Source organism: Panthera tigris, chromosome F2 (genome assembly GCF_018350195.1).
Source record: "Panthera tigris isolate Pti1 chromosome F2, P.tigris_Pti1_mat1.1, whole genome shotgun sequence".
Lineage (NCBI taxonomy): Eukaryota > Metazoa > Chordata > Mammalia > Carnivora > Felidae > Panthera > Panthera tigris.
In genome coordinates, this window is record NC_056676.1 from 13,021,985 (window position 1) to 13,047,758 (window position 25,774).

Below are 25,774 nucleotides of genomic sequence, written 5' to 3' on the forward strand. Positions count from 1 at the left end.
TTTCATAAGCCACAGGGTCTAGATATGGGGAGTTTAATACACAATATATTCTGGGTTCCCAATGAAAAATGATTTTGTTTTCACCCTACTTACAGCTTCAGTTACACATGTTTACTTGGTTTCCCTAGTCTGGTTCCTGAATTTGACAAAGGTATCTTTTTAGAACAGCGAAAAATCTTCTATTCTATTAAATCCATTGTTTGAAAAGTTTAGGGTCTATAGCCAGGTAATCCAAAGTATCTCACCAAATCTTGATGACCCCTTAGGTCATATTTATTACTCTTTCTTACCATTTTAAATTATACTCATTCTGATATTCTGCCTAAGAAAATACATTTATTGTTACAGCATTCTCATCAGCATGATATCTAATTTTACACTTCTTTCAAGTTTGATTTTAAGGGTCTCTGGATCTAGTCTGCAAAATGCCTTCCAAACATGTTCCTTCTACCATATTTAGAAAAACACTATAATGAGTGGCAGAAATTAGAAAAGTATCTCAAGTCACATCTCTACATGTAACTTTTAATTTCCAAATTCCTATTTTCTCCTTCAAATTCAAAACTGAAAAGAAAATATAAATGCAATCATAGCAGCCAAGTTATTTAATTTCTTATAAAAATATTAGTTCTTAAAGACAGAACCCAGCATTCTTCCAGTGGCATCATCCATATCCCATTAGAAATAGCCACGGTGAATGGTCATCTTAGTAGGACCTCAAACCTTTAATACATATGCTTAATAAATTAGCCTATCAGGTTTATACACAGCCGTTCCTAATTTTCTTCAACTGAGAATCACCAATTATCATGAGACCACAAATTTCGTGAGAGTAGGGACTCTCTGTTGATCATATTTAAATGTTAAGCCCCCAAACCGTCCAGCACATGGAAAGTCCTCCATGTTTCGAGCACTGTATGTTTCTTTATCGTCTTGGTTATACTCAACTGACTTCTTTCCTTTGATAGAGCCATCCTTGAAGGTGGTGGAATAAAAATGGTCCGCCCCTGGTTTTATCATTTCTTATTCACCATGAACTTAGGCAAATCATTTACATTCTCTGACCCTTAGTTCCTTCATCCGGGAAGTAGCAAAAATAGAGTCTACTTCATGGGGTTTAATGAAACAGCATGGGAAGTGTGGGGGCAACAAAAGCAGCTACAGCAGCCTAAATCTGACTCTAGTGCCACTCGCACCACAAACGCGCCCGGACTCTTCTCTTCATACCACTGCTAAGCCTGCAATGACATTTTTTTGTACCTTTCTCATGCTAGCAGATCCGTCACTCTAAGAATGGGATCACTTGGTAGAGGCAGCTAGGGGAGTTAAACTCTGACCAGTTTTCCACGCACAAGACGTATTTTAGTCAAAAGACAGCTATGACTATAAAGTAATGAGGTAAGTTTTCGTGCATAATTTTTAACTGCTTCCTAGGGCGACTTTGCAAAGGGTTTAAGAAATTATTTAGTCAATGGCAGAATTACTGGAGGGGGTAAATGGTCTCCCCAAGTAAATTCTTTGAAAACTACCATTCATTTGGGTATTTTAAGTTGTGGCATTTGCAGCTTAAAACATTATTCTCCACACTTTACAGTCAAGCTTGGAGTATATCTTAAAACAAGAAGATGGCTTAAGGTTAAGAAGTGTTTTCACGAATCTGAGGAGAAAGAATGAAGTATGGCCCTTTGTAGCAACGTGGATGGAACTGGAGAGTGTTATGCTAAGTGAAATAAGTCATACAGAGAAAGATACCATATGTTTTCACTCTTATGTGGATCCTGAGAAACTTGACAGAAGACCATGGAGGTGGGGGGGGGGGGTAGGGGAAAAAAAAAGTTAGAGAGGGAAGGGAGCAAATCATAAGAGACTCTTAAAGACTGAGAATAAACTGACGGTTGATGGGGGGTGGGAGGGAGCGGAAAGTAGGCGATGGGCATCTAGGAGGTCACCTGCTGGGATGAGCAGTGGGTGTTGTATGGAAACCAACTTGACAATAAATTTCATATTAAAAAAAATAAAATAAACACTCAGCCAGAGGAAAAAAAATTTAAAAAAAGAGAAGTGTTTTCAAACCTGGTTCATCATAGTCTTGGTATGTAATGTCATCTGCAAAAAAGAATAAAACCAAAGTATTAAATGAGTCATTCAGTGTCATTGCTTAGCTAAAAAACACAACTTAATCTCAAACACAGAATTCTATTCCTTGCAATATTAATGTCTGCAGTCAGTAATCAGTGCCTCTGCCCAAAAACGAGACAAAATGACAAGTACATTATTTTCATAAAAATCCGTCAAACCGGCAGAAAGCACAATACGCAAAAAGGAGCATTAATGATTAACATCCTATTTTGCGGTGCCAGTGTGGGTGAGGCAAAATATGAAAGCCTGATATATTTTTAATCATCTAATCTCATTACAAAGCAAAAAGACTTGTATCAGGTGTTAAAATTACTCCTCTGACACCGTTGAAAGAAAAATCACCGTGTTACCACGGCACTGCAACTGTAAAGCCTGAAGTGATGTTTACCGTTAATGAAAATATTCGTCTGATACCTGCATCATGGTATGTTCTCTCCTCGCCTCCTGCTACTGGTTCCATGGGATCTAAAAGCAAAAAACACACACCTCTGCCAAACATGAAAAAACCGAACACATTACCAGACACCATTCTAAGGTATTTACAGATTAATTCTCATCTTCACAACTGTGTAAGATAGGTATTCTCATTATCATTCAATGAAGTTTAAGCCGAATAAAGTTCCATAATTTGCCTCATCACAAAGATGGGAAGGAGCAGAACCAGTCCGGCTCTACCACACCACGCTGCCTCGTTAACGTCCCAGTATCCTTTCCAGTGTCCTGTCTACAAAGAGCAGAATCCCAACGGTGGTTTGAAACACACATCTCCTTGTTTCCTCATTCACGCAGGTAATATTAAACTATGTTCAGAAATTTCCATAAATGTCTGGGCAATCAAGAATGGTTATGAGTATTATAAAGAGCACTCTGAGTTGAATCAGAGTGAATCATTAAGCCTGGGGGAAAATGGCCTTGGCCAGTGCTTCACACAGAAACACATATCACAAACCTGGATTGTCCTGTTCGTACATCATCTCCTCCATATCCTGGTTATAGACCTGTGAAGCTATAAATTAAGAAATGATGAGGAAACTTCAAATATGTCTAAAGAAGGATTACACTTGATATTCAAAATAGGTAAAGCACAGTATCTAGTAATGACAGAAGTATAAAATCACATTATAACGATGCTCCCATTTATATTCACTCATGGAACACCCAGGTACTACCTTTGCTAGATGCCTAATAGAAAGCTGAGTAAGACATGACCCATCATCAATGGGTTTCTAATCGAACCAAAATGGCGAAGCTAATATTCTCACTTAAATTATGCATATCAACTGTACTCAGCAAAAGACTAATGAGGCAGAGACAGACAGACAGACAGACAGAGACCACAGACCTAGCAGTACAGGTGAGCCTTCCTCCCAGCCACTCAGCAAGCACCTGCCGCAGAGTGTGCCTGAATAGGGATACAAACATTTCCTAGCCCCTTACACTTGAACTTAAGACCTGAGTACTCCCAGACTGCAATATAATTCTAGTATTTACAGATTTATATTGTTCAGCAATATAGGTCCTAAGTGACAGCCAACAATATGACGTGGTCCTCGAGCACATAAAGAGGGATCTACTTCAACACTGGAAGAAAAACTGGCCAACACAGGCTTACCAAAAGATGCCCATCTCCAATATGGCCGTATCTTCTGGGCACGTGTGACCAGTGACATTCCACAATTCTGACCTTTTATGGACTTTGTAACTTAAGATTACAAAACATGTACTTCTATTGTATCTTCTGACCTAGTAATCCCACTACTGGGAATTTATCTTCAGGAAACAGACTTCAAGAGCACAAAAACTAGATTCACAAAGAAACATATATATGAAATTATGATACAATACATGTATGCCATATATAACAATTAGCTATATATATTACACATATTTTATGATATATTACAAAATACAATAATAAATAATTATAGATAATACATTCTCTCTCTCATGATGTTCTTTTACAGGAAAAGACTCATTCTAATAAAAAAAAAAAGAACAGTATTAAGTTTAAATCTCACCTGTCTCTTCTACATGGTAACTATCTTCAATTTCTGGAAAGAAGAACATCAAATCAATAGTGCTACTTTCATAAAACTGTACGTATATATTCCGCAGATGTATATTCTGAATCTATGCTTATCATTGATTTTATTTTGAAAGTAAATATTAAAATAGAACACGAAAATACCTATTAACTGTCTGCTAAACACTTTATCTTTCACAAGAACTACACTTAGAAACGCCTACATTTTCTCTTCAATCCACTCAATACCACCATAACCTGGACTAACGAGGAGACAGAATAACACAGGGACAAGGCTGGACCCAGGAAAGGGGCGAATTCCTAGTCTACTTCACATTCCACTGCGGTGTCCTATTCTCTAGAGCAAAAGCACACTGTCTACAGATGGGAACATAAGGAAGAACGGAGGAGACTTTCTAAGACGGGGAGCTGAAGGGCAACTGTGTTCCTAACTGAACCCGCACACCCCCAATAGCAAAGTGCTACCAACACAGGGTCCTCACTACTCCTGTGACCCTTGTTAATGCGACAACTACACAAGGTATAAATATTTTTAATTTCTGAAGACTTTTAATAAACAACTTTTAAGTTCACACTGAATCTATGTTCCAAATTAAGATGAAGTCAGAAAGTAAGGTTTTCTCAATTTATAAACTTTTTAGAAGTATTTCTTTCTACTCCCAATCTATAACTCCTAACCTCCAAAATATCAAATTCCTTATGTTTCAGATTATTTGAGTGTCTTAACTGAAATCTGTTATATAAGCAGCATCTAAGACACCAAAATTCCGAGGACCTGTTAATCTTCCTGAGTCATCTTGGCCAAAGACAGGAGGGAGCAACAGATACCAGGGAAATGTGGAAATCATTTTATCAGCATCCCTACTCAGCAGTTAGAAACACTGTTTGTTCCCAGAGAAATTTTAACAGACGTGACAACTAAAGGTCCAAAGTTCTAAAGCTGGTCTATAAATGCCTATTTTTGATATACAGTGCGGCTGAATTCAAATACAAGCTCAAAAGCATTTTGAGTGTACATTTTTCACAGAAAATTCTGTGTTATATACAACTTTGCAGGTTGGTAATGGAAACCAAACCATCACTGGTAACATTACTTCTACGGAAAAGTGTATTTCCAACCTCGACAACAGGCACGAATGTTAAGTTTCTGGAAATACATTCATTCATAAATCAAGAACTTCTTGCTTCTAAAGTAGTTTCCCAATACATTGAATGTTGTGAAAAGTAGATATACTTTACTTTTGTGCTTTAAAAAAGTCCTAGGAACCATTTACCAATTGTATTGTGACCAGGCTATCCCTCCACTCAATTTTCAGCCTGCACAAGGGCTATGGCCCCACCTGGTTCCCACTGGCTATGAGCACAGGTGTGCAAGGCTGAGCTTGTTCATACCCACCAGAGCAGGATGTGAAAAAATAAACAGCCTGGCCACACTTTCACTCGCTCCCGGCTGTACTTTGATATGATCTGGCGACCTTTTACAATTATCCATTTTCGGGGCCCCATACCCCAAACATTACAATTCACTCTGTGTAGAGTGTGTCACAAGTATTCTTTTTAAAAGCTCTCTACGTGATCTGAATTGCATCTAAGATTGAACACCATGGGTAGGCATATCAGTCAACCTTATGTGGACCATATTTGCATTCTCTCTTTGAATCCACAGCTCTATGGCTATGGTTCTAGACCTTCCTACCTTGATTGCTGCTATGGATTTCATTTATTACTTGTTTCTCACAGTCTGCCTACCTGTTAAGACTCGATTTAGGCTTGGCTAATCCCTGAACCCTGCCAGACACCTCTGATCCAGATCCTCTGTGGCTTGTGGTCGTGTGTCGTTGCCTGGGTCCTAAAGCAACTCAACCACGGGCTCTGATGGTTATTATATGGCGGGACATGATGCGCTATATGGTTGACTGGGGGCGGGTGCTGTCGCCCTTTTTCTTCAGTTTGACTCTTCAGAAATGAAACATGCATCTTAAATGATGTTTCAGGGGATTCCTTTTAAGTATAAAATTATATACATGCCATTATATCATTTGTATGTTCACATATGCTAAGTAAAACAACATCAATCAATCAGAGTACAACACTTATGGATTAAAATCTTTCGGGGCACTAGCTGGCTCAGTTGGTAGAGCATGTGACTCTTCATGGCAGGGTCATGAGTTCAAGCCCCACATTGGGCATAGAGCTTAGTTAAAAAAAAAAAAAAGTAAAAATGTTAAAAAAAATCTTTCATGAACTCATTAAAGTCTTAAAGGGCTACTTTAAGAAAAAAGAACAGAAAATAGATACCGTGAGAACAAAACACGTGTACTTGTTTAACAAGGCTTCAAATAATTGCAGTAGGGTCACATTAAGGCATAATAGAGCACAAAATCTATGAAGAAACGTTTTCACCATCACAGAAATGATTTCTCTCTATAGGGCAACAGTGAATGACGACAGTCTAATCTGCCTTCTGCAAATGATCCAAGGTGAACTACACAACTGGTATTTAGCCAGCATTTAACTTAAGATACTGATACAGGACAGATGTCACCAAATCACGGTCTGTAGCTCAGAGTAAGCCTGACTGCTGACTTTGCAAATAACGTTTTGCTAGAACACAGCCATACTTACCCATTTAGATACTGTTCAGGGCTACACTGCACTACGACTGCAGGGCTGAATAGTTGCAATAAAGCCTACATGGTCTGCAAAGGCTAAAGTATTGATCCTCTAGCTGTTTACAAAGAAAGGTTGTCAATGCCTGGTTTAGAGGCTAAGAACTGTGTTCTATAAACTGTGATTATGGAGTTTATGTTAGAATAAGAGCCTGTGATAGACAGCCAAGTAAAATATTTCATCAATTTTCTGAATTTCTTCTAATACACGACACTCCAGAAGAAGTATACAGTAAAAGTAACATGCTAAAGTATTTCACTTACTTTCTATAAGAATTTGTATATCCTGGCAGTTTCCTTAAAAGTGCTTTGACTCAAAGTTGGGATATATATTTATTTTAGGGGAAAAATTAGTTGTTTTTTTTGGAGGGGGGAGGATTAGTTTTCATTGAACTTTTCAGCTTCAACTTAAAAATAAACCATATAGGGGCGCCTGGGTGGCACCGTCGGTGAAGCGTCCGACTTTGGCTCAGGTCATATCTCACGGTTCATGAGTTTGAGCCCCGCGTCGGGCTCTGTGCTGACAGCTCAGAGCCTGGACCCTGCTTCCAGATTCTTCCTCTCTTTCTCTCTCTCTGCTCCCCCCCACCCCGCTCTCAAAAATAAACGTTAAAATATATATGTGCTTGCATGTATATGTATATGTGTATGTGTATGTATATGTGTATGTATGTGTATATATACAAACCAGATAAAAATTAAGTATTTGTTTTAAAGATATTCATGAAGGGGTGCCTGGGTGGCTCAGTCGGTTGAGTGTCTGACCCTAGCTCAGGTCATGATCTCTCAGTCCGTGGTTTGAGACCCACATCAGGCTCTTGTGCTGACAGCCCAGAGCCCAGAGCCTGCTTCGGATTCTGTGTCTCCCTCTCTCTCTGCCCCTCCCCGACTCATGCTATGTCTCTGTCTCTCAATAATAAATAAATGTTAAAAAAAATCATAATAAAAAACTAAAGATACTCATGAAAACTTCAATAACGATAATGAAAATTGCCTATCGTGTTTTACTCTGAAACCAGAGACATGTGTTCTACCTTCATGAAATGCTCCAGTGTCCAGAGGCTCAAATCTATCATCTGTGTCACTTCCTATAAGGAAATCATCATCTTCCAGCGGTGGTTTTCTGGCTGGTCCCTCCTCTTCTTGCTGCACATCGTCTCCTTGAACAATGATAATGAACAAAGCGTCACGGGTCCGCCACGAGGGTCCACGGGCAGCAGCTGACACAGGCACATGCCCCCTCCTGCTGCCGGGCACTCCTTAGCCCCCGTCTGGTCCACGGCACATGCCGTTGCCCACTCTGAAGCTCTGTCCTCACTCCGGTGAAGTGCTCGTCCACCTGAGCGGGGGACAGACCCTTCTCTCACTGGAACGTGAGCTCACCAAGCACAGAGACCTCCTCTATTTTATTTACTATGTATGCCCAGCATCCAGGGCCTGTGCCCAGCCATGGGAAATGCTCAGTAAATATTTAATGATTGAATAAATGAATTCACAATTATTAATATAGCTGCCTCTTCATTTATCACTAGGTTAGAGAAAAGGTCACCCTGTGACCTCCCTCATTGAGAAATGGCATAAAATTCCATGTAACAATCTTAACTAACTACATACAAATATTCTATTGCAAAGAACACCTAGACACCTCTCTAAACCGTATGCCAGGTCATCCGCGTTAGGTCACCTGTATTATACTTTGCATCTAAAGATTACTATGTTTAGCCTGTAAGTCATGCAGAAATGCCCGTTTTTCTCTTCTGAGACTTTTACGACATACTGAACTGTTCTGCTTCTTTTGTGTAGATATTGGATATGCTACGTTATCCTGCTGCAATGTGGTTTAGCTTTCCAGTATGGTGTAAGAAATTCCCCCAACGGTAACTTGACATGGCTTCAGGCACAGAACATCCTGTACATAACGCTCTAGGCAAACAACTCAAGCGACTTAGCTGGGCAGGGCAGTACAGTGGTTAGGAGTGTGAGGTCCGGAATAGATGAGTCCAGATTTAGTTTTGCCACACCAGCTGTGCGACCCCGGAGAAGTTCCTTACCTACTCTGTGCCTCAGGGTTTGTTTCTATGAAAAGGAAATAATAAGAATACCTACATATAACACCGTCGTGAGGACTCAAGCACTTAGAAAACTGCCTAGCCCATAATAAGCACTTAGGTGTTACTGTTCTTGTTGTGTCATTATTTTTACCATCATCATTGTAATAATATTACTATTTCTGCTGCCACTGAGGTCTCCTCAAACACTGCAGGAAGGAGGGCTTCCTTCCTTCACTTTCAGTATGACCCGGCGATGCTCTCAAGCGTCACTGAACTACGTGGGCCCATGTATGTCCACACTACGTGTTTCCTGTATTTCCATCCCAGCCTGCTACATTGTTCTCCTCATTTCAATTTTCTGCTGCACACCAATCACCCATTCCAATTCCTGTCACTGACTTTACCATATTCCTTTTTCCGTATTCTTTCTGAGCACATTGTTTTTTCCTCACTCTTATGTCACCCAGTGCAACTGCATGGTTTTTACGTGAGCAGGATTTAGCTCTCTCAGTCACCGCTGCTTAATGGAAAGTCCCCATTTTCAGTAGGGAAGCCCAGTAAACAGCACACAGTGACAGCCTGGTATGAGGAAAACAGTTCCCTGAAGGCTGGCTACAGTTGAGGCACTGCCCTCTGCAGCCGTTAGGTACTAATATCCCACTTTGAAGGACGAGAAACTTGGCTACAGCCACACAGCTAGTAAATGGCAGCTGCAGGATCTGAAACACAACAATGAAATACAGAATATTGTGGACAGAGAGTCTACTGCAAAGAAGGCGGTCAGGGAGGCCACGTTTGGTCGGACACGATGTGAAGACTGGAACACACACGTGCCAGTAAAAGATGTAAGTACCAAGGCTCCGAAGCAGGGATAGACTTGGGGATGCCAAGGAAAGGAGGGAAGGTCGTCTGGGCTCAAGAAAAGCAACTGAGGGGAGAAAAAGACCAGGCCACATAAGGCACATCACACACACACCAAACACAGCCCCAACTGGATGCTACCGCAGCAGTCACGCAGGAGGGGACGGTGACGCCGACACACTGCAGTCCAGATACGTGCTGGAGGCAAAGCCTGCAGGACCTGCCCGGGGCTTACACAGGAGGCGAGAAGAGGAGACAGAAAAAAAGGAAACACCCCGGTTTTTAGCTTAAGCTACTAAGGGGAGGGGAGACCATTACCTAAAATACAAAAGAGTGGAAGAAAAGCGAAATCTGGGGGGGAGTGAGGGGAGAACTATGAAATGTAAAGGAACCGAGAATTCTGTCTTAGGTACATTTTGAGTCTGAGACACCCATAAAACATGCAAATGGATATGATAAACCGGGAGCTCAGAGGAGAGACAGGGCTGTACACAAAGGCTCAAAAACAACACAAAAAACATGTACGGCCATGGCCTCTGTGAATTCCTAAATAAAGAAGAGAATAAGTCCAAGAGGAAGGCTTGGGGCCAGAAACCCGGGCATGGGAGACTTGACTGCTCCCCTTCTGTCTGGCTTCCTACACCCACCTGCCTAAATGTCTACTGTGTCTGCCCACACTTCTCTCTCCCCAGCTGTGGCTAAATTTGGTTTGAGTGACCATCTTGAGCCCCTTGGATGCCCCCCTGCCATCTCATCCCCCCCCCACCCCCCACCCCGGCACACTCCCTCCACGTGTGCTCACGCTGCAGACAGAAGCATGACACCCTCCAATGTTCACTTACTCTCCGAATCAAGTGCAAACACCCTTTCTCAGTCGCTCTCCACCTATGTAACTCCGTGTGCCAGCCACCCTGAACTACTCTGGGGTCCTCTTTTCCTCTGGACTTTCATACATGCCACGCCCATCGCTTAGCCCTACACACCCGCCTGGCGAAGCCCTACGCTCTCCATCCTCCAGCTACTAAGTCAGAATGTCACTTCTTCTAAGAAGCCTTTGCTAACCCCAAAGTCTAGGCAAGGTGCACAGAGCCACTTACATTTCACCATTACAGCACTTACCTCATCAGACGGAAGTCACTTATTTATTTAGACTGCATCATCCTTAGGTTAGGTTAAAAAAAAAAAAAAAAAAAAAAAGACACAGGAAGGGAAAGCTTCCTGTGTGCTGATAGAGGCAGGTGCGTGCTTGGGTAAAGCAACCCTCCGAGCCGAGGAGAACCTCCTAATGAAAGGACACAGGCTCCTAGACCGGGAACAGCCAAGGGGCAAAAACCTACACAACTCAGCCAAAGCCGGTCTCCCCAGCAGAGCACAGATGGAACCGGATGGGCTGCTTTACATGGAACCCCAAACACCTAAGACTGACTAAGACAGTTTAGCAGAGCTGCTAAAGCAGAGTTTCAATGATAGAGGACCGCATTTGTTTTCAAGAAACGGAATTTTTTCCTTCAGGACTCTCTTCAGCTCACACCAAACCATTAGGCGTATCGGGATACCATGTGTTCTGCCTTCTTGGAAACCCCTTCGTGAGTTACATCTTGGGGTTATCCTCTCTGCTTTTATCAAGGGATGTTTCAAGAAACGGTCTCATAAAATCTTAAAACATGGGTTTCGAGAGTATCATTTAATATTCTCTGTACAGGACTGCACCTAAGAAATGTCTGAGATGTAAGAGCTAGGATACCGCTTGGTAGCCTCTAAGTAGATGGCGTGTTCATTTCCTCTCTGGAAATATGACGCATATAATTAAAAAGTTTCTCCTTTTGCTTTGGCGACCACCCTAGCATGCAGCAGAGTTAGGCTGACGACAGCACCCAGATAGCCCGTTACCGCCTGCCTGGTTCTGTTCCACTTTCCTCCTCCCCGTTCCTGCCATCTGTTCTTGATGTCTCACTGGTCTGGACTTGTTTAGTCTCATTTATCCCTACCATTTCCTTACTAAAATTTATGCAGTACGTTTCTTAACAGTAAGGCGAGGTAAAATAAAGTGAGTCTAGTGCTCTTTCAGAAATACTTGCCCTTGGGGCGGGTGGGTGGCTCAGTCAGTTAAGCATCCGACTTCTGCTCAGGTCGTGATCTCAGGGTTCAGGAGTTCGAGCCCCACACTGGGCTCTGTGGTAACAACCCAGAGCTGGAGCCTGCTTCGGATTCTGTGTCCCCCTCGCTCTCTGCCCCTCCCCCACTCACAGTGTCCCTCTCTCTCTCTCTCAAAAATAAATAAAACATTTAAAAACAACTCGCCCTCTGATAATTAAAAAAAAAACACTTATTCACATTTAAAAATAAAGTCCAAGTCACCTATGGAATTAACCATTATGTCAGCAAGCAATTCATGAGAAAACAGATTTTAATTCATACCATGTTCTGTATACACTGCCTCATGGTGAAGGGACTGAATTTGTTCTTGTACTTCATCGTCAATATTCTGAGGACCTGAAATGATTACAAAACATAACTCAGTAGAAAAACTCTAGACGTGAATGAAGAACGTGAAACATGACATCCATGTAGACACATGCAGTTGAAGATATTTGGTTAATCCACTATGCTACCTTTTTGTGTCAGTTTACCACTTTTTTCTCCATGTTGGCCAATGTGGTAAATATGTAAGATTGGTTTTATTTTGGCAGCAGATATAAATGTTAAATAAAAACCTCCCCACGCGGAATTCCTTCAGTTTCTAACCAACAAAATTCACAGCAATGATAAAATGAAGAAAATGGGATGGGCAAAGCTTTCAGAAAGGGGGGGGGGAAGTTCTGGGAAATAAAGATGAAAATGTGGAAGACGAGGTCACCACGCGTTGAAGTACGTGGTCGGCCACCGTCTGCCCTGACAAGTGAGGCCCCAGGCTGGTATGAGGGCGGAGAGGGGCAGGGTTGGCTGACCACTCCCCAAAGCTGAAGGAAGACCCAACGTTGTAACTGATAATCCTTGCAGCTCTGGAGAAGCCCATCTGACAGTCAGATCCACAGAGGCAAACAGACAGAAATTACAAAATATCAGTAACGATGTTCTGACAACACCATGGCACGTACTGGATTATCAGGTTTATTACAACATCACACACAAGAAGCCATAACGACACTGACACTATTATAAATTTTCTGTGTAACAAACATCCATGTTCAGAAAACTGAAGTTGGAGAGACGTGGCATCACAGACTCTGTCACGTGAAATAATGCCAACCACAGTGGTTATACTGACAAGTTAATCCTCGATGACAAAAACAGGGTAAGCTCATTTGAACGTCAGGTAGGAAAAAAGTTTAACAACCTATTATGCTAATCACACTGGTTTTGTAAACCATTCCTGAAGCACAAGAAGTACCTCCTACTTTTATAGACGTTTGTATGTCACAAAGCATTTATATACACATTTGCATAGAATTACAAAAGGGCCTGCCAATCTCTATTTTTCCCTCCTCGCCTCTCACAGTACCCATGACAGCTTCCTAACCAATTCCCGGTTTTATAACTGCTGACAGCGGCATCCACATAGAATATAATATTAGTAACAGAAGTGGACTATGGTGCCCTGTTCCTTCGCTTAACCCTTTAGTGGCTTCCTCTGCCCAAACAGATGAAAATCTAACTCCTTGGAACAGAATACAAGATCTCCGCAATTCAGCTCTCACATGCCTCCCCAGAATCACCAGCTACCAGCACTGGCTTTGAACTTGGTGAGTGCACCAGGCTGTTTCATCTTTCCATGATTCCATGAGGCTCCTGCTTTCCTCTGGGAGGATTAGTAGAGGCAGAAGCTAGATTACAGTGAACTAAAAACTGAGTGGAAAGTAAGGCAAAGAAAGCAACTGTAGATTCTTTTTCCAAAAATCTGGCTAGTACGGCAAGAACACGGACTGGAGGCCAGATAGAAAGTACTGTAGAGATCGAGAGGGGGTTTATTTTATTGTGTTTTAATGAGAAGTATGTACTTATATCTGTAGAATAGGTAGACAGAGAAGAGAAAGAACCCAAAAACCTAGATAAGAGAAAGGTTGAGAAGGCAACATTTAAACTAAACCAAACACTGCCAAGAAGTTGAAAAGGATTATGAGCTGAAAACTGATGGATTTAGGACAAGTGGTCAGATAATATATATTTATACATGCGTGTACACACATACACACACACACACACACACACACACACACACACACACACAGTCTCTCTCTCTCTCTCCATATAGAGTAACGTTAACAAAAATTTTAAAAGGAGGGGCATCTGGGCGGCTCAGTTGGTCAAGCGTCTGACTCTTGGTTCCGGCTCAAGTCATGATCTCCCAGGTCGTGAGGTCCAGCCCCACATCGGGCTCTGTGCTGACAGTGCAGAGCCTGCTTGGGATTTTCTCTCCCTCTCTCTCTACGCCCCTTCCCCACTCACGTTCCCTTTCCCAATAAATAAATAAACTTTAAAGGAAAGGAGAAAGCAGAAAGAAATAGCACAACATTTCAGAGTAGATATTACCTTTAAGAAGCATGATTTTTAAAGTATAACTTTATTGAGTACAAAGTAATGTTTGAGATGCTAAATCCAAAGACACATTTAAATTAGCACTTTTGCTCCAGAGCTAGGGTAGGATTGCAGTACTTCTAAAGAAATGGGAGGGAGGCAGTAAATTCTCCTGGAATTATGATTTGAACAAATAAAAAAAATCAGAGAAGCATACTGATCTTAAAAGGGAGAAGAGAAAATCACACATTATTCATCCGCGGTGATAAAAGCAGCCACAGCACTTCAGTTGCCAGTAAACATGGAGTGTCATACCGAACACTTCCAGTAGGTGGCGAAATGAAACCAAATTTTGGAGAATTATTAGGTAAACAGAAAATGCGCAGAAATTAAATAGTACTTTGTAATCAATATCACCGCATAAACAGGAAATGCTAGTAATGGATTCAAATTTCATTTGCCAATTGATTCACAGATTTTAGGAGTTTTCATTCTGTGGGTCATAGGTGCTTGGGTGACTTAAGGAGGTATTTAAATTAATCTGTGAGTTCATGTGGATGTAACTCCAGGCCTCACACACCATCGTATGGAGGTCTGGGAGGTCTCTGATGTAGAAAGGAGACTCCCGTATTACAAAGAATGGGAGCCCATAGGCCTCTTCTACTAGACCATGTGACAAACGGCAAAACTCGTGTAACACTACACGTCTAATGGTACTTTCATTTTAAGAAGTTCTGGAACTGGAATCAAGAAACCTAGCATTTAGTTCAGGATGTTCTAAACTGTGCCATCTCAGGCAAAAAGCACCCATCTGGGCCTTGGATTCTTGATCTCAAAAATTAAAACTGTCCTGAGTATTTTAGTAGAAAACATTAAGTTTACTGCAAAATCTCAGAAGAGAAGAAGAAAAAGTACTTCATTATTCCATAAACACTGTGACACAAATTATGGGTAAAACGATTCTGGAAACTGCACGCTGGAAACCTGGCAGGCCGAGGCCCATCGGGTCAGATGTAGAGGTGAGCTTACCTGAACCCTCGGAAACCTGCTCCCCCAGCCAAGGGTATGGCTCAGCTTCTTCCGGTGGGACTGTTGGCTTTGAAGCAGATCTTTCTTTAAGGCCTGCATTTTTAGTCACAAAGTTAACTTAAGTTTTTTTTTTTGTTTGTTTGACATATTAAACCAGGAAAAACAATATTCTCAAACACTTCATCCATAGTACAAATAACTCAGTTTCCAAGACTTTACATACTACATGAAAATGTAGAAATGCTTAAAAACCCAAGTAGGAAAACAGTATGCTCTTTAACTTCGCATGGGCCTTCAACATCTCTTTACCTAAGTTAACCTTTCATTTAAAAACAATAAAACAAAAAATCATTGCTTCAATGTTCACGAATCTCTTAAACAGTCATGTCTGAACTTGCCAAAAGAAGTTCAATAGTTCAAGCTCCTTGTGTTCAGAAATGATTAATGAATTGCTGCTTGAGCTCTGAATCCAGCAGTTAAGACAACTAAGCTACACTTGAACTTTGGTATTGGTTTGTATGCCATATTTTGATTTATGTATAATTTCTTGAAACCTATAGTTAAAAATGAGAACAAATCAGACATAACTATTTACAACCTTCTAAAGGTACCATTTACAATCATACTATGCTATAAGGAGCTAAAAGATATGAAAACAAAGTTTTTTAATGTCTTAAGGAAAATAAAACATCAGGGTAAATTAACATGAGAGCTGATTTCAAAGTCAACACCAGTCTAAAATCTACCAGACCAAATTAATTCTTTGACATTTTATATGTGAAACATTAAAATAAGTCCTCAACTGAATACAACCCTTTAGAAAGCTAAACAGGGTTCAAGAGTCTGTCGATTCCACTTCCCAAATCCTGGCTCTTCACGACCCCCAGTGAGACTCTTGTACCAACAACTGTTCCTGGAGGAAGTGGGTTGTGAGTCTAGAGTGAAAAGGTCAGTACAGAATCGAGAGGCACTTTGCCAACGTTGAGCACTTCATACCACGTCTAATATACATCCGCTACTGTAGTCTGCTAAATTCTCAGTGTCTTTTACTTGCTTTTTGATCACACTTTTCCTTACTGTTCCCTTTTTATGTCTTTATTTTTCTCTCATGGACAAAAACACGATTCCCACCTTCTTCTCCCCAATCGTAAAGAGAAGAAGACAGAGATACACAGGACTCTACCTCACCATTTATATTTGTTTGAGGTACTTATGTCCCATACTATTTACACGAAAAGCCTAAGGCTATTACAACAAACACCAACGGACACAGTTGTGTTCTACTTCTAACTATATAGGGACTTCTAACAAAGGGATAATACACAAGTAACCACGGATCCCAAACGTTCCACTTCGGGGCGTGGCGGGTAGAGATGAAGGCCTTGTTAGTAAAACACATCACGTTTCAAATTCCAAGTTCAGGACTGAAAACTCCCGTGCTCTTTCGCCTTTAAATAATCCATTCTTGCATCTCCCAACAGTAAATGGAACAGGTATGGAACTATTACTCATTGCTACGTTCTGCTGAATGAACAGGGTAAACCTTCAGAATCCTGTAACTTACCTTGGAACCCTGAGCACCTCAGAACATACCTGGCACATAACAGGTGCCTGGTAAACAGCTCAGGGGCTGAACACACCCCACAGTGGGGCTGCTCTGCCGGTACCGATGACTGCAGACATCCTCTGTGGGACCAGGGCTCCTCAGCTACACTAGACAAGCGAAAGGTGGGAAAGGGGATCCGAAACAATTTCCTACTACTACCAGCAAGGAGATTCCTATCTGGGCTCTAGAACCCACTGCTGCAGAACCAGGGGCCTAATTTGCCCGGGACAGTCCCAGGTTAGTCTGTTGTGCTAGTGTTAAGTATCTTGCCCTCAAGAGCATCTCACTTTGGATGGGAAATCACGGGTCATTCTTCACTGATCCTCTAGGTAGCAGGGTTTCAAATTGTGCTCCATGGGTTCGATAAGCAGGGAAATAGTTCCCCACCAAACAACAGAGACTTAAACTGCCCGAAAGCCCCATTCTTATTGGATTTTGTGAAGTTTCATTTGAAAACAACTTATGATGTGAAAAGTGTTTGAAAACTACTAGCATTGCCAGTATTTAGCCATGAGGTTCTCCTCATTGTCAGCTTTCTCTACATCAACTGGAGTTATTTGTCTCTAAAATTGAAATGGTAAAACCACAGGAGAAAGCAAAAGCACATAACAAGAGAAAATACTGTGCAGTTTCCTTTTCTGCCCCAAGTGGCAGTTGAGTTCTAAATTTACCGATACCTGGTCACAGCTATTTTTCCAGAGGTGAAAGCAGTGCAAAAATAAACAATATTGTAAACTTCAAAAAAGCTGAGGATCAAATTAACACATATCCTTCCCCAGACCCCTAAAAAACTTTCTAAAAACAACAACAACAGCACACACTCTAGACTAATTATTACTTTGATAACTCATATGGAAGAATTAGCCATACAAGCTTTCATTTTGGTGTTTCCAGAAATTATACTGCCACCCAAATCCATTTTAGTCCACGAATGAGTGGCAGATACAGGTCTCATATAAGATTTCAGGTCTCATATAAGATTTTAAGGCAGAAAGTAAACAAAATATTAAACAAGAAAAAAATACACATACGGTCAATTCAGAATCAAAGGAAAGGTATTCAAATTGGATTTATTGTGAGGTACAAATGGCAAGGAGACCGCACTGAAATAAGTACTCAAGGTTACATTATGAAATGACTGTCATCAGTGTTGACGCTCCTGGGGCTGCAGACAACAAAACACGACTCACACTGGCTCGGGGGAGGAGGAAATTCACTATGTACTCTCAGGAGGAGCGCGGGGGTGAGCGGGCTTGCTCTGGGCGCTGGCTGGCTTCACCCTCCCACCGCCAGTCGGGGCTTCCCCCGCGGCAAGCTTCTCTCTCGGACCCCAGGGTGTCCAGAAGCAAAGACCCACCTCTTGCTCTGCCTCTCTGGGGCTTGAGGAAATCTTTCCTAGAAGCTGAAGCTTCCAGCAGTCTTCTCCTTCCACTTAACAGTCAAACCAGAACCCACGTCCATTCCCACGCTGGCAAGAGTGACAGGACGGCCGTGGCACCCGCGAGTAACTATCTAGCTGCAAGTAACCACACCAGCCCCTGCGCAATTTGAAAAAGCAACTGTTTCCCTTAAAAGACACCTCGTTTTCAGTTCTTCGGGCACATCAGAAAAATTAGGAAATAAAAAAGTGCCTGCATTTATTAAACATATAATTTTCCTACAATTGTCATTCAAAATGGAAGCTATAAAAGGTGACGTGAGCGCTTTAAATCAAGCATTCATAGCAAATTTGATTATGTGACAGTTACCTTAGCCCAACATTCGCTTACTTCATTCCCTGCTACCCCAGTACACCTGACAGCAATGGGAAATGTGTATTTTCTTCCCATAAATACGCTAACAGTTTAAAACTTACTAAGTTGCATATGGCCTTCGTTCATTCATTCAACAATTATTTGGCACCTACTGATGCAAGGCACTGTTCTACAGAAAATGAGAACTGAAAAGCCCTACCTCTTACAGGGAGGGAACGATTTAAAAAATAAGAAACATGAAATATTTAGAACATATTAGATGGGGGAAGGCAGGGGGCAGGGAGTGCCAGGCCATCAGGGAGAGGAGGAAGCCTATCTCCAGCGAACTGATGAGGAAAGGACTCGTTGATAAAATGTGAACAGATTCCTGAAGGCAGCCAGGGACGTGGCCCTGTGACTCCCACTGGGGGAGAGTACTCCAGATGAGGCTCCGGACCAGCGAGTACAAATTCCTCGGCTGGGGGTGAGGGGTGTGTGTGCAAGATGCTGGCAGTGGGGAAGAGCCACGGGGCCCATGCAGCTAGAGAGGAGTGAGGGTGTGCGAATCTGAAAGGCCCTGGGGCCACCGGATCTTGGAGCTATTCACACTGACTGAAAACGAAGGATTCATTTTTCGTGAAGAATTCTACACAAACCACTTCCTCGGCAAAATGTGGGAAAGAAAGAACCACAAATAGTGTTGTGCTTCATAGGACTTCAGGCACTTAGCCCATAAAAGCTAAGACATTTTAAAAAACTGGTTTATCGGGGTGCCTGGGTGGCTCAGTTGGTTGAGCGTCAGACTTCAGCTGAGGTCATGATCTCGCAGTTTGTGAGTTCGAGCCCCGCGTCGGGCTCTGTGATGACAGCTCAGAGCCTGGAGCCTGCTTCTCATTCTGTGTCTCCCTCTCTCTCTGACCCTCCCCTGCTCATGCTCTGTCTCTCTCTGTCTCAAAAATAAAGATAAACATTAAAAAAAATTTTTTTTAAATAAAAAAATAAAAAACTGGTTTATCAATCTCTGGCATATGATTCGGTAGTGCACAGACTGAAGGAAATTTTGGTCTCACCGACCCAGGTTACACCAGCTGCCGTTATTCAAGGGGAAGAGCTCAGAACTGCTGCTTCTTTAAACACAAGTAGGCTAATAGTATATATCAATATATCCCAGGAATAATCCTAACAGGTACAGGAACGTGAGAAATACTCCGGAAAATCAACAAGCCAGAAAGATGCACATACTGATTGACCGTGCTAATTGTCGCTGTTGCTCCTGGCTTCTGTAATCAGCAAACACAGATCTTAGCAGGCATCCCAACCTCAGCCCCATCAAAATTCTGACACTGCCAGAAACCAGAAGAGCTGCCCCACGATATACAGTAAGAGCCATTCCAGATTCAACGCATCTTCACACGACTCAAGATAGAGACAAGATTGCAGGGACAGGATGACCTACACCTCGAAAGAATAAAACTGCCGAAAGGGTTGCTAAGAGCCTGGGTTTCAGGGCCACTGAAGGGTCTCCACAAAGGCTGGAACGGAGTGGACTCACGTTAACACCTGCAACGCGAGATGGCCCCAGGAGCTCGGGTTTGTGAATCAAGAGGGCTGTCGCTTGTTTCCCCTGGAATCCCATCCTGGGCACATTCCCACCGACAGGACTGGGTTTCCCCAAGTGTGTAAAGGGAACACAACTACCTCCTCAGAAGGGTTTTAAGAATTAAAGGAGATAATTTAAAACCAGCAAATACACATACATTTTTTTCCACAAATTAATTTCTCCCTTCATTTCTTCTAAAAAAGTAAATTTACCGGGGTATCTGGGGGGCTCAGCCGGATAAGCATCTGACTCTCGATTCCGGCTTAGGTCTATGATCCCACGGTTTGTGGGTCAAGCCGCGCATCAGGTTACGTGCTATCAGCGGAGAGCCTGCTTGGGAGTCCCCCCCCCCCCCGCCTCTGCCCCTCCTTTACACTCTCCCAAAAAATAAATAAACCAAAAAAAAAAAAAAAGAAAGAAAGCGTATTTACCATCTTCCCTGCACACACGCACACAACATGAACACAGCCACCAGCAATTTCCAAGGTGGTTAAAGCCTACTGCAATTACTGCAGAAATGCCTAAGTTTTTCTTTAAAAATTTTTTTTTAATATTAGTCACCAGTATATACAGATCTGAAATATTTTTAAATGATCTGTTTTAGATGCTCATCATCCAATAAACACACATTGAATGCCTGTTATTCTCAGCCACTACTCTGCTAGGTACTGGGCATAAATCAGGCTGGTAGAAAGCAAAATCCAGGAATGAAGTGAAGTAAGGAGCATGGCAAAGGGAAGACACACAGTCCCACCGCCTGGGAGGATCACAGAAGAAGTCAGTGTAGACGTGATGACTCAGCTGGATCCTGCAGCAGAGGTGGAAGGTGGCCTGCCACCGAGTCGGGAACACATTCTAGGCGAGGTGAAGAGCGGGAAGTGGTGGCGACAGCTGGCTCCGGCTGCACTATTTTCTTTCTCAGCCCCTTGTTTATTTCACGTTTCACCGCAGGGATGGCAGTCCCCTCGTCACCTGTATCCCTGGTGCCTGGCACAGCCTGCTATGCTGCAGGCACTCAGATTATTTGTTGAATGAGTCAATAAATGCAAAAGAGAGATGACAGAGCACATGGCTATTTATACCATTGTCACAAGGGACACAAAAGCTTTGTATGTCTTCCTCTAACCTCTTGGGAAACAAGAGAAGTAATGCTTGAGGCCAAGGAAGAAGTAAATGACAGAACTCTATGAGGTACGGATGCTAATACAGAGTGATAAATACTCACAAAGTGAAATCAAATGAGGTATGAAATGAGAACAAAGAAAAGTAGGTAACTTCATGCTGTGCAGGGCTTACAAGATTGAAGCTTTTGTGACAACTGGTTTCTCTATGTAAAAATGAATTCCAAACAGGTAATAAACATCTAGGTCACGTGGTTTTATCTTCAGGCAAACAGAGGAGGAAGGACAAGAGGCTGGAGGCTGTCACTGGGTATTTTTTCAGATTACCCCAAACAAGATTTCCATAAGCAAAACGCTTACAGATCTGCTACACAACACCGCTCCCTTCAGTTTCCGAAGAACAAAAACTTTCTCTTCAGCTAGAACCTGGGGGAAATGAAATGCACAACGTGCCGGCTCTTTATGCATATGCAATACCAGCTAGTTCTCACAGCCACCTGAAGGAAAGGTTTTATCTTCAGTTCACAAATGAGGAAACCCAGTATTTCCAAGGTGCATTTTATAGTGAAACAATCCAAGTTATCGATCTGGAGAGTTGTCACCAATGGAGAATTATTCCAGGAGAGGGGAATAGTGGAGGACAGAGGAGAAAGGAACCAAAGCCAGGAGATGTAGTCCAAGCCATCAGACCCATTTCACAGAAAATGACTCTACAGTTAAAACAGTTAAAACTGAAAATCATACTTGTGTATGACCTTTATCTGTTCTTTTAGTGGAAGTGCATATAGGGAGTCCTTATTATTCACATGATCACTATGAGACCCTGAAGGGACGGAGTTGTATGACTAAGGAGGTCATAACACTGTAAAATATTTCCTACGAATCAGTTACTTACAGAATTAATCCTCCTGGATTAATTCAATCATTCATGCTCATACCAATTTCTTTATCAATCTCTCCCTGACTGTGCAACGTTGAGAAGACAGTACATACACAATGCAAATCACCCACAAAGTAAAGCTGAAAATCTTGTAAAAAAAACTAGTCGGATTTCAAAAAGTTGGTTACAAATGATGTTAGCAAAAATGAAAATTCACACACAAAGTCCTTAACAAATGAGGCAGACATTATTGTGATGTCACAATACGTGAAGAAAAAAAATCAATGATGATAAAGTGTTTCAAAAAAAGGAATCTGAGTATTGAAGACTAAAAAAGATCCTTGGAATACTGATAGGCTCTCAAATATTTCTGTAAAACTGGCCATCTTTACCTTTATAGCGATTGTGACACTCACACATGAAATACTATCATACGATGTTTGGAAAAATGTGCCAGGAATGTCATTTTTTGAAATTTGAAGTATCATCTCATAGTGTAATTTAAACAGAAATTTTGTTTGTGATATGACAAAATAAACTTACTTTCTTAGTATCTCATTTTCACTCTTCAGGGGTTCTTCTGGCTCCCAGGTACTTTGCATTAGGAAATTTTTGTCCCTATGTTTAGGCGGCTTTTTAAAAAGGACAACCTTTCTAGTTTTAATTACCCTTAGATAATATGAAGCAGCAGAAAATAGAAATAACTACACACCAAATTTTAAGATGAGTGAAACTGAGAGTGCAAGCACCGTTTTAAGCCCATTAAAAGCTTCTCCCACATGAAAGTTTCAGGTGAATGGTGAGGGCCAATGCAGCTGGGTGAAGTGTGACCTCAGCTTCAGAAAATTCAGTTGCAGCCTTTATTTGCTGAACAAAAGGGAAGGAAAGAAAAAAGAGTAAAGAAAATAAATCCATCCCCAGCTCACAAAAGCTCTCGAAATATATTGAAATGCATTCAGTAGAGACATTTCCATTTAGTTCTTGAGCTGATATGCAAAGGAAAGCTATAGCAGAAGATATTTTTTTTTATTAAAAAATTTTTTTTTAAGTTTATTTACTTTTGACAGAGACAGAGTGTGAGCATGAGCTGGGGAGGGGCAGAGAGAGAGAGGGAGGCACAAAATCCGAAGCAGGCTCCAGGCTCCGAGCCGTCAGCACAGAGCCTGCCGCAAAGGCTCGAACTCATGAACCGTGAGATCATGACCTGGGCCAAAGTCAGACGCTTAACCGACTGAGCCACCCAGGTGCCCCAGACGCAAGATATTTCTAAGCGCTTTACTGAAGAGCAACAGGTAACGTGAACACACTCATGTTGATTAGGTTATTCTAAGACTTTTTTCCCCACTCACGTTCTTAGACTTCAGCATTTATATACTTTATCCTGTATCACTTTTGTCCTTCAAAACCCAAGGTAGAAATTATTAGAATGCTCTCAGTAAATGCAAATGTAATGACCAGCCCTTCTCCAAGGAAGGGGGGGAAAAAAAAAACCAAAACACCAATCTGTAGAAAAATTAACACTTAAAATTTGGGACATAAATTTAAAAAATCAATCCATTTATCTTAGCAGCATGATCTAACATCAAGATATGTTTTTAAGATGGTGTAACCTTTGTGTGTGTGATGAGTATCTGTTTTGCTTCTTGTTCTGCTCAGTGCGCAGTTGGAGTGTCCCTCTTCTCCTCCCAGACACCCTCTATCCTGGGGGAAACATTTCATAGGGTTTCAGCAGGACCCAACCCAACCCCCAGCCACAGCTTTGTGCACAGGAGCCAGCCTGGGAGGACTAATCCCCGACTACAGGAATGGTCACAAACGGTCACCAGGTCTAACCAGGCCCGGCTGCAATTCTTCCGGACTTTCCTCCCAAGCCATTTCAGAAAACTTGCTCTCTGCACTAGGACTGCGCAACTAGAAAGATGCGTCTGGAGCTTTCTGAGGGCCGTCTTCTTCATCAAATTGTAGCTACTCTATATAGAATAAAGTCCAGGGGGGCGCCTGTATGGTTCAGTCGGTTAAGCGTCCGACTTCAGCTCAGGTCATGATCTCTCAGTTTGTGAGTCTGAACCCCGCGTCGGGCTCTGTGCTGACAGCTCAGAGCCTAGAGCCTGGTTCTGACTCTGTGTCTCCCTCTCTCTCTGCCCCTCCACCTCTCTCTCTCTATCTCTCTCAAAAATAAATCAACATTAAAAAAAAATTAGAATAAAGTCCAGGAAAAGCATCAGCAGAGCTAAGACTCGAGACAAAAGCTAGGAAGCAACAGGTCTGATGATAGGTCCGTATTTGGGATCTATTCACCTGAAGCCAGCCCCTGTATCCACCAACCAGATGAGTCATAAAATGCCCTGTGTGGCTTACAATGTTCCGGGAATCGATAAAAACAATGAAACCCTCACTACAATTTCTTTGGGCCGTAGTCCTTGAACAAGAAAATAATAGGACTGGATTAGCTACAGCAGGTATTCTCTAGGATTTCCCCCTCGCTGTGTACTTCTGTCAGTGGGAATTTCTGTCAACTAAATGTCCAAGTGCTTGATTTTAAGCAGGAAAGGTGCAAGTATAGAAGAAAAAGGTGCACAGTATTTTTGGAAACACTTGCACTGATGCTTATTCATGTTTTATTTGAAACGTCTTCCATTAGGTCAAATTCTCTGGTTTTCAGCTCTTCATAGACAAAGTTGAAGAATTATTTAAAAAAAAAAAAATAAAACCTTTGTGGCAGCACTTTTGATTCTGTTACAACAAATCAGGTTGCTCTTCTCTAATTCATAACTGAATCTCACCAGCGGTTACAATTAAAGATTTAAGACTTCACGCACAGGACAGCACAAACCATTTGTAGAAATGCACTCTTACTGAAATTTCATTTTATTAAATATTTTCTGATTAACAAAGTTCTGACCTCTAGTTAGATCTCAAATTTGCAGCGCCTCACAAACGGTAAACAATGATACAATCAAACATGGAAAATGTATGCCGTGTTCCACCAAAATAACTATAAAACCGTGCGACATAAAATGAAAGTATATCCTAATTTGAAACACGTAGTCTTTTCGTAACTCTTCTGGGTCTGTAAAGACACCATAAATAAAAGCGCTCTAAAATTGGTCTTCTAAATCAAGTTCCTTCTTTTATTCACAAGTGTATCCAGAGTTCTTAGAGCAGTGTATGGGACACACCGGAAGCACTAAGTATTGACTGGGTGACAAAAGAAGGCGGGCAGGACCGGCAGGAAGAGAAGAGGTTGAGGAGTGAGGAGGCACGGAGGGATGAGGGAGGCAGGAGAAGAGCCAAAAAAGACTGAGGAGGAGAGACCTGAAAGGAGGGAAAGGGGAGGAGAAGGGAAAGGAGAATCCAGGGAAGAGACTGAGGAGGGGGCAGCCCCCCCAAAAACAGGGGGTGGGTGGGTGGGGGTGGGCGCCTGGGAAGAGGACTCCGGGGGTTGCCACAGGAGCCTGAGGGGAGGGGTGGAGAGGTCGGGAAGGAGAAAGGAAGTGGAGAAGGAGAAGGGCAGGTGAAGAAGAAA

The 25,774-nt window shown here is 42.0% G+C and overlaps 1 protein-coding gene across 1 annotated transcript in view; it reads right to left on the reverse strand.

Annotated features, from left to right (window-relative positions):
• The window catches only part of ASPH (aspartate beta-hydroxylase), a 222,254-nt gene that overhangs the window by 135,889 nt on the left and 60,591 nt on the right, over positions 1 to 25,774 (reverse strand). The window contains exons 4-10 of the mRNA XM_015538820.2: positions 15,309 to 15,401; positions 12,183 to 12,257; positions 7,887 to 8,012; positions 4,158 to 4,190; positions 3,089 to 3,145; positions 2,554 to 2,604; positions 2,074 to 2,106 (exon numbers count right to left, since the gene is read on the reverse strand). Coding sequence (XP_015394306.1) covers positions 2,074 to 2,106; positions 2,554 to 2,604; positions 3,089 to 3,145; positions 4,158 to 4,190; positions 7,887 to 8,012; positions 12,183 to 12,257; positions 15,309 to 15,401 — 468 coding nt within the window. The remainder of the gene's footprint in view (positions 1 to 2,073; positions 2,107 to 2,553; positions 2,605 to 3,088; positions 3,146 to 4,157; positions 4,191 to 7,886; positions 8,013 to 12,182; positions 12,258 to 15,308; positions 15,402 to 25,774) is intronic.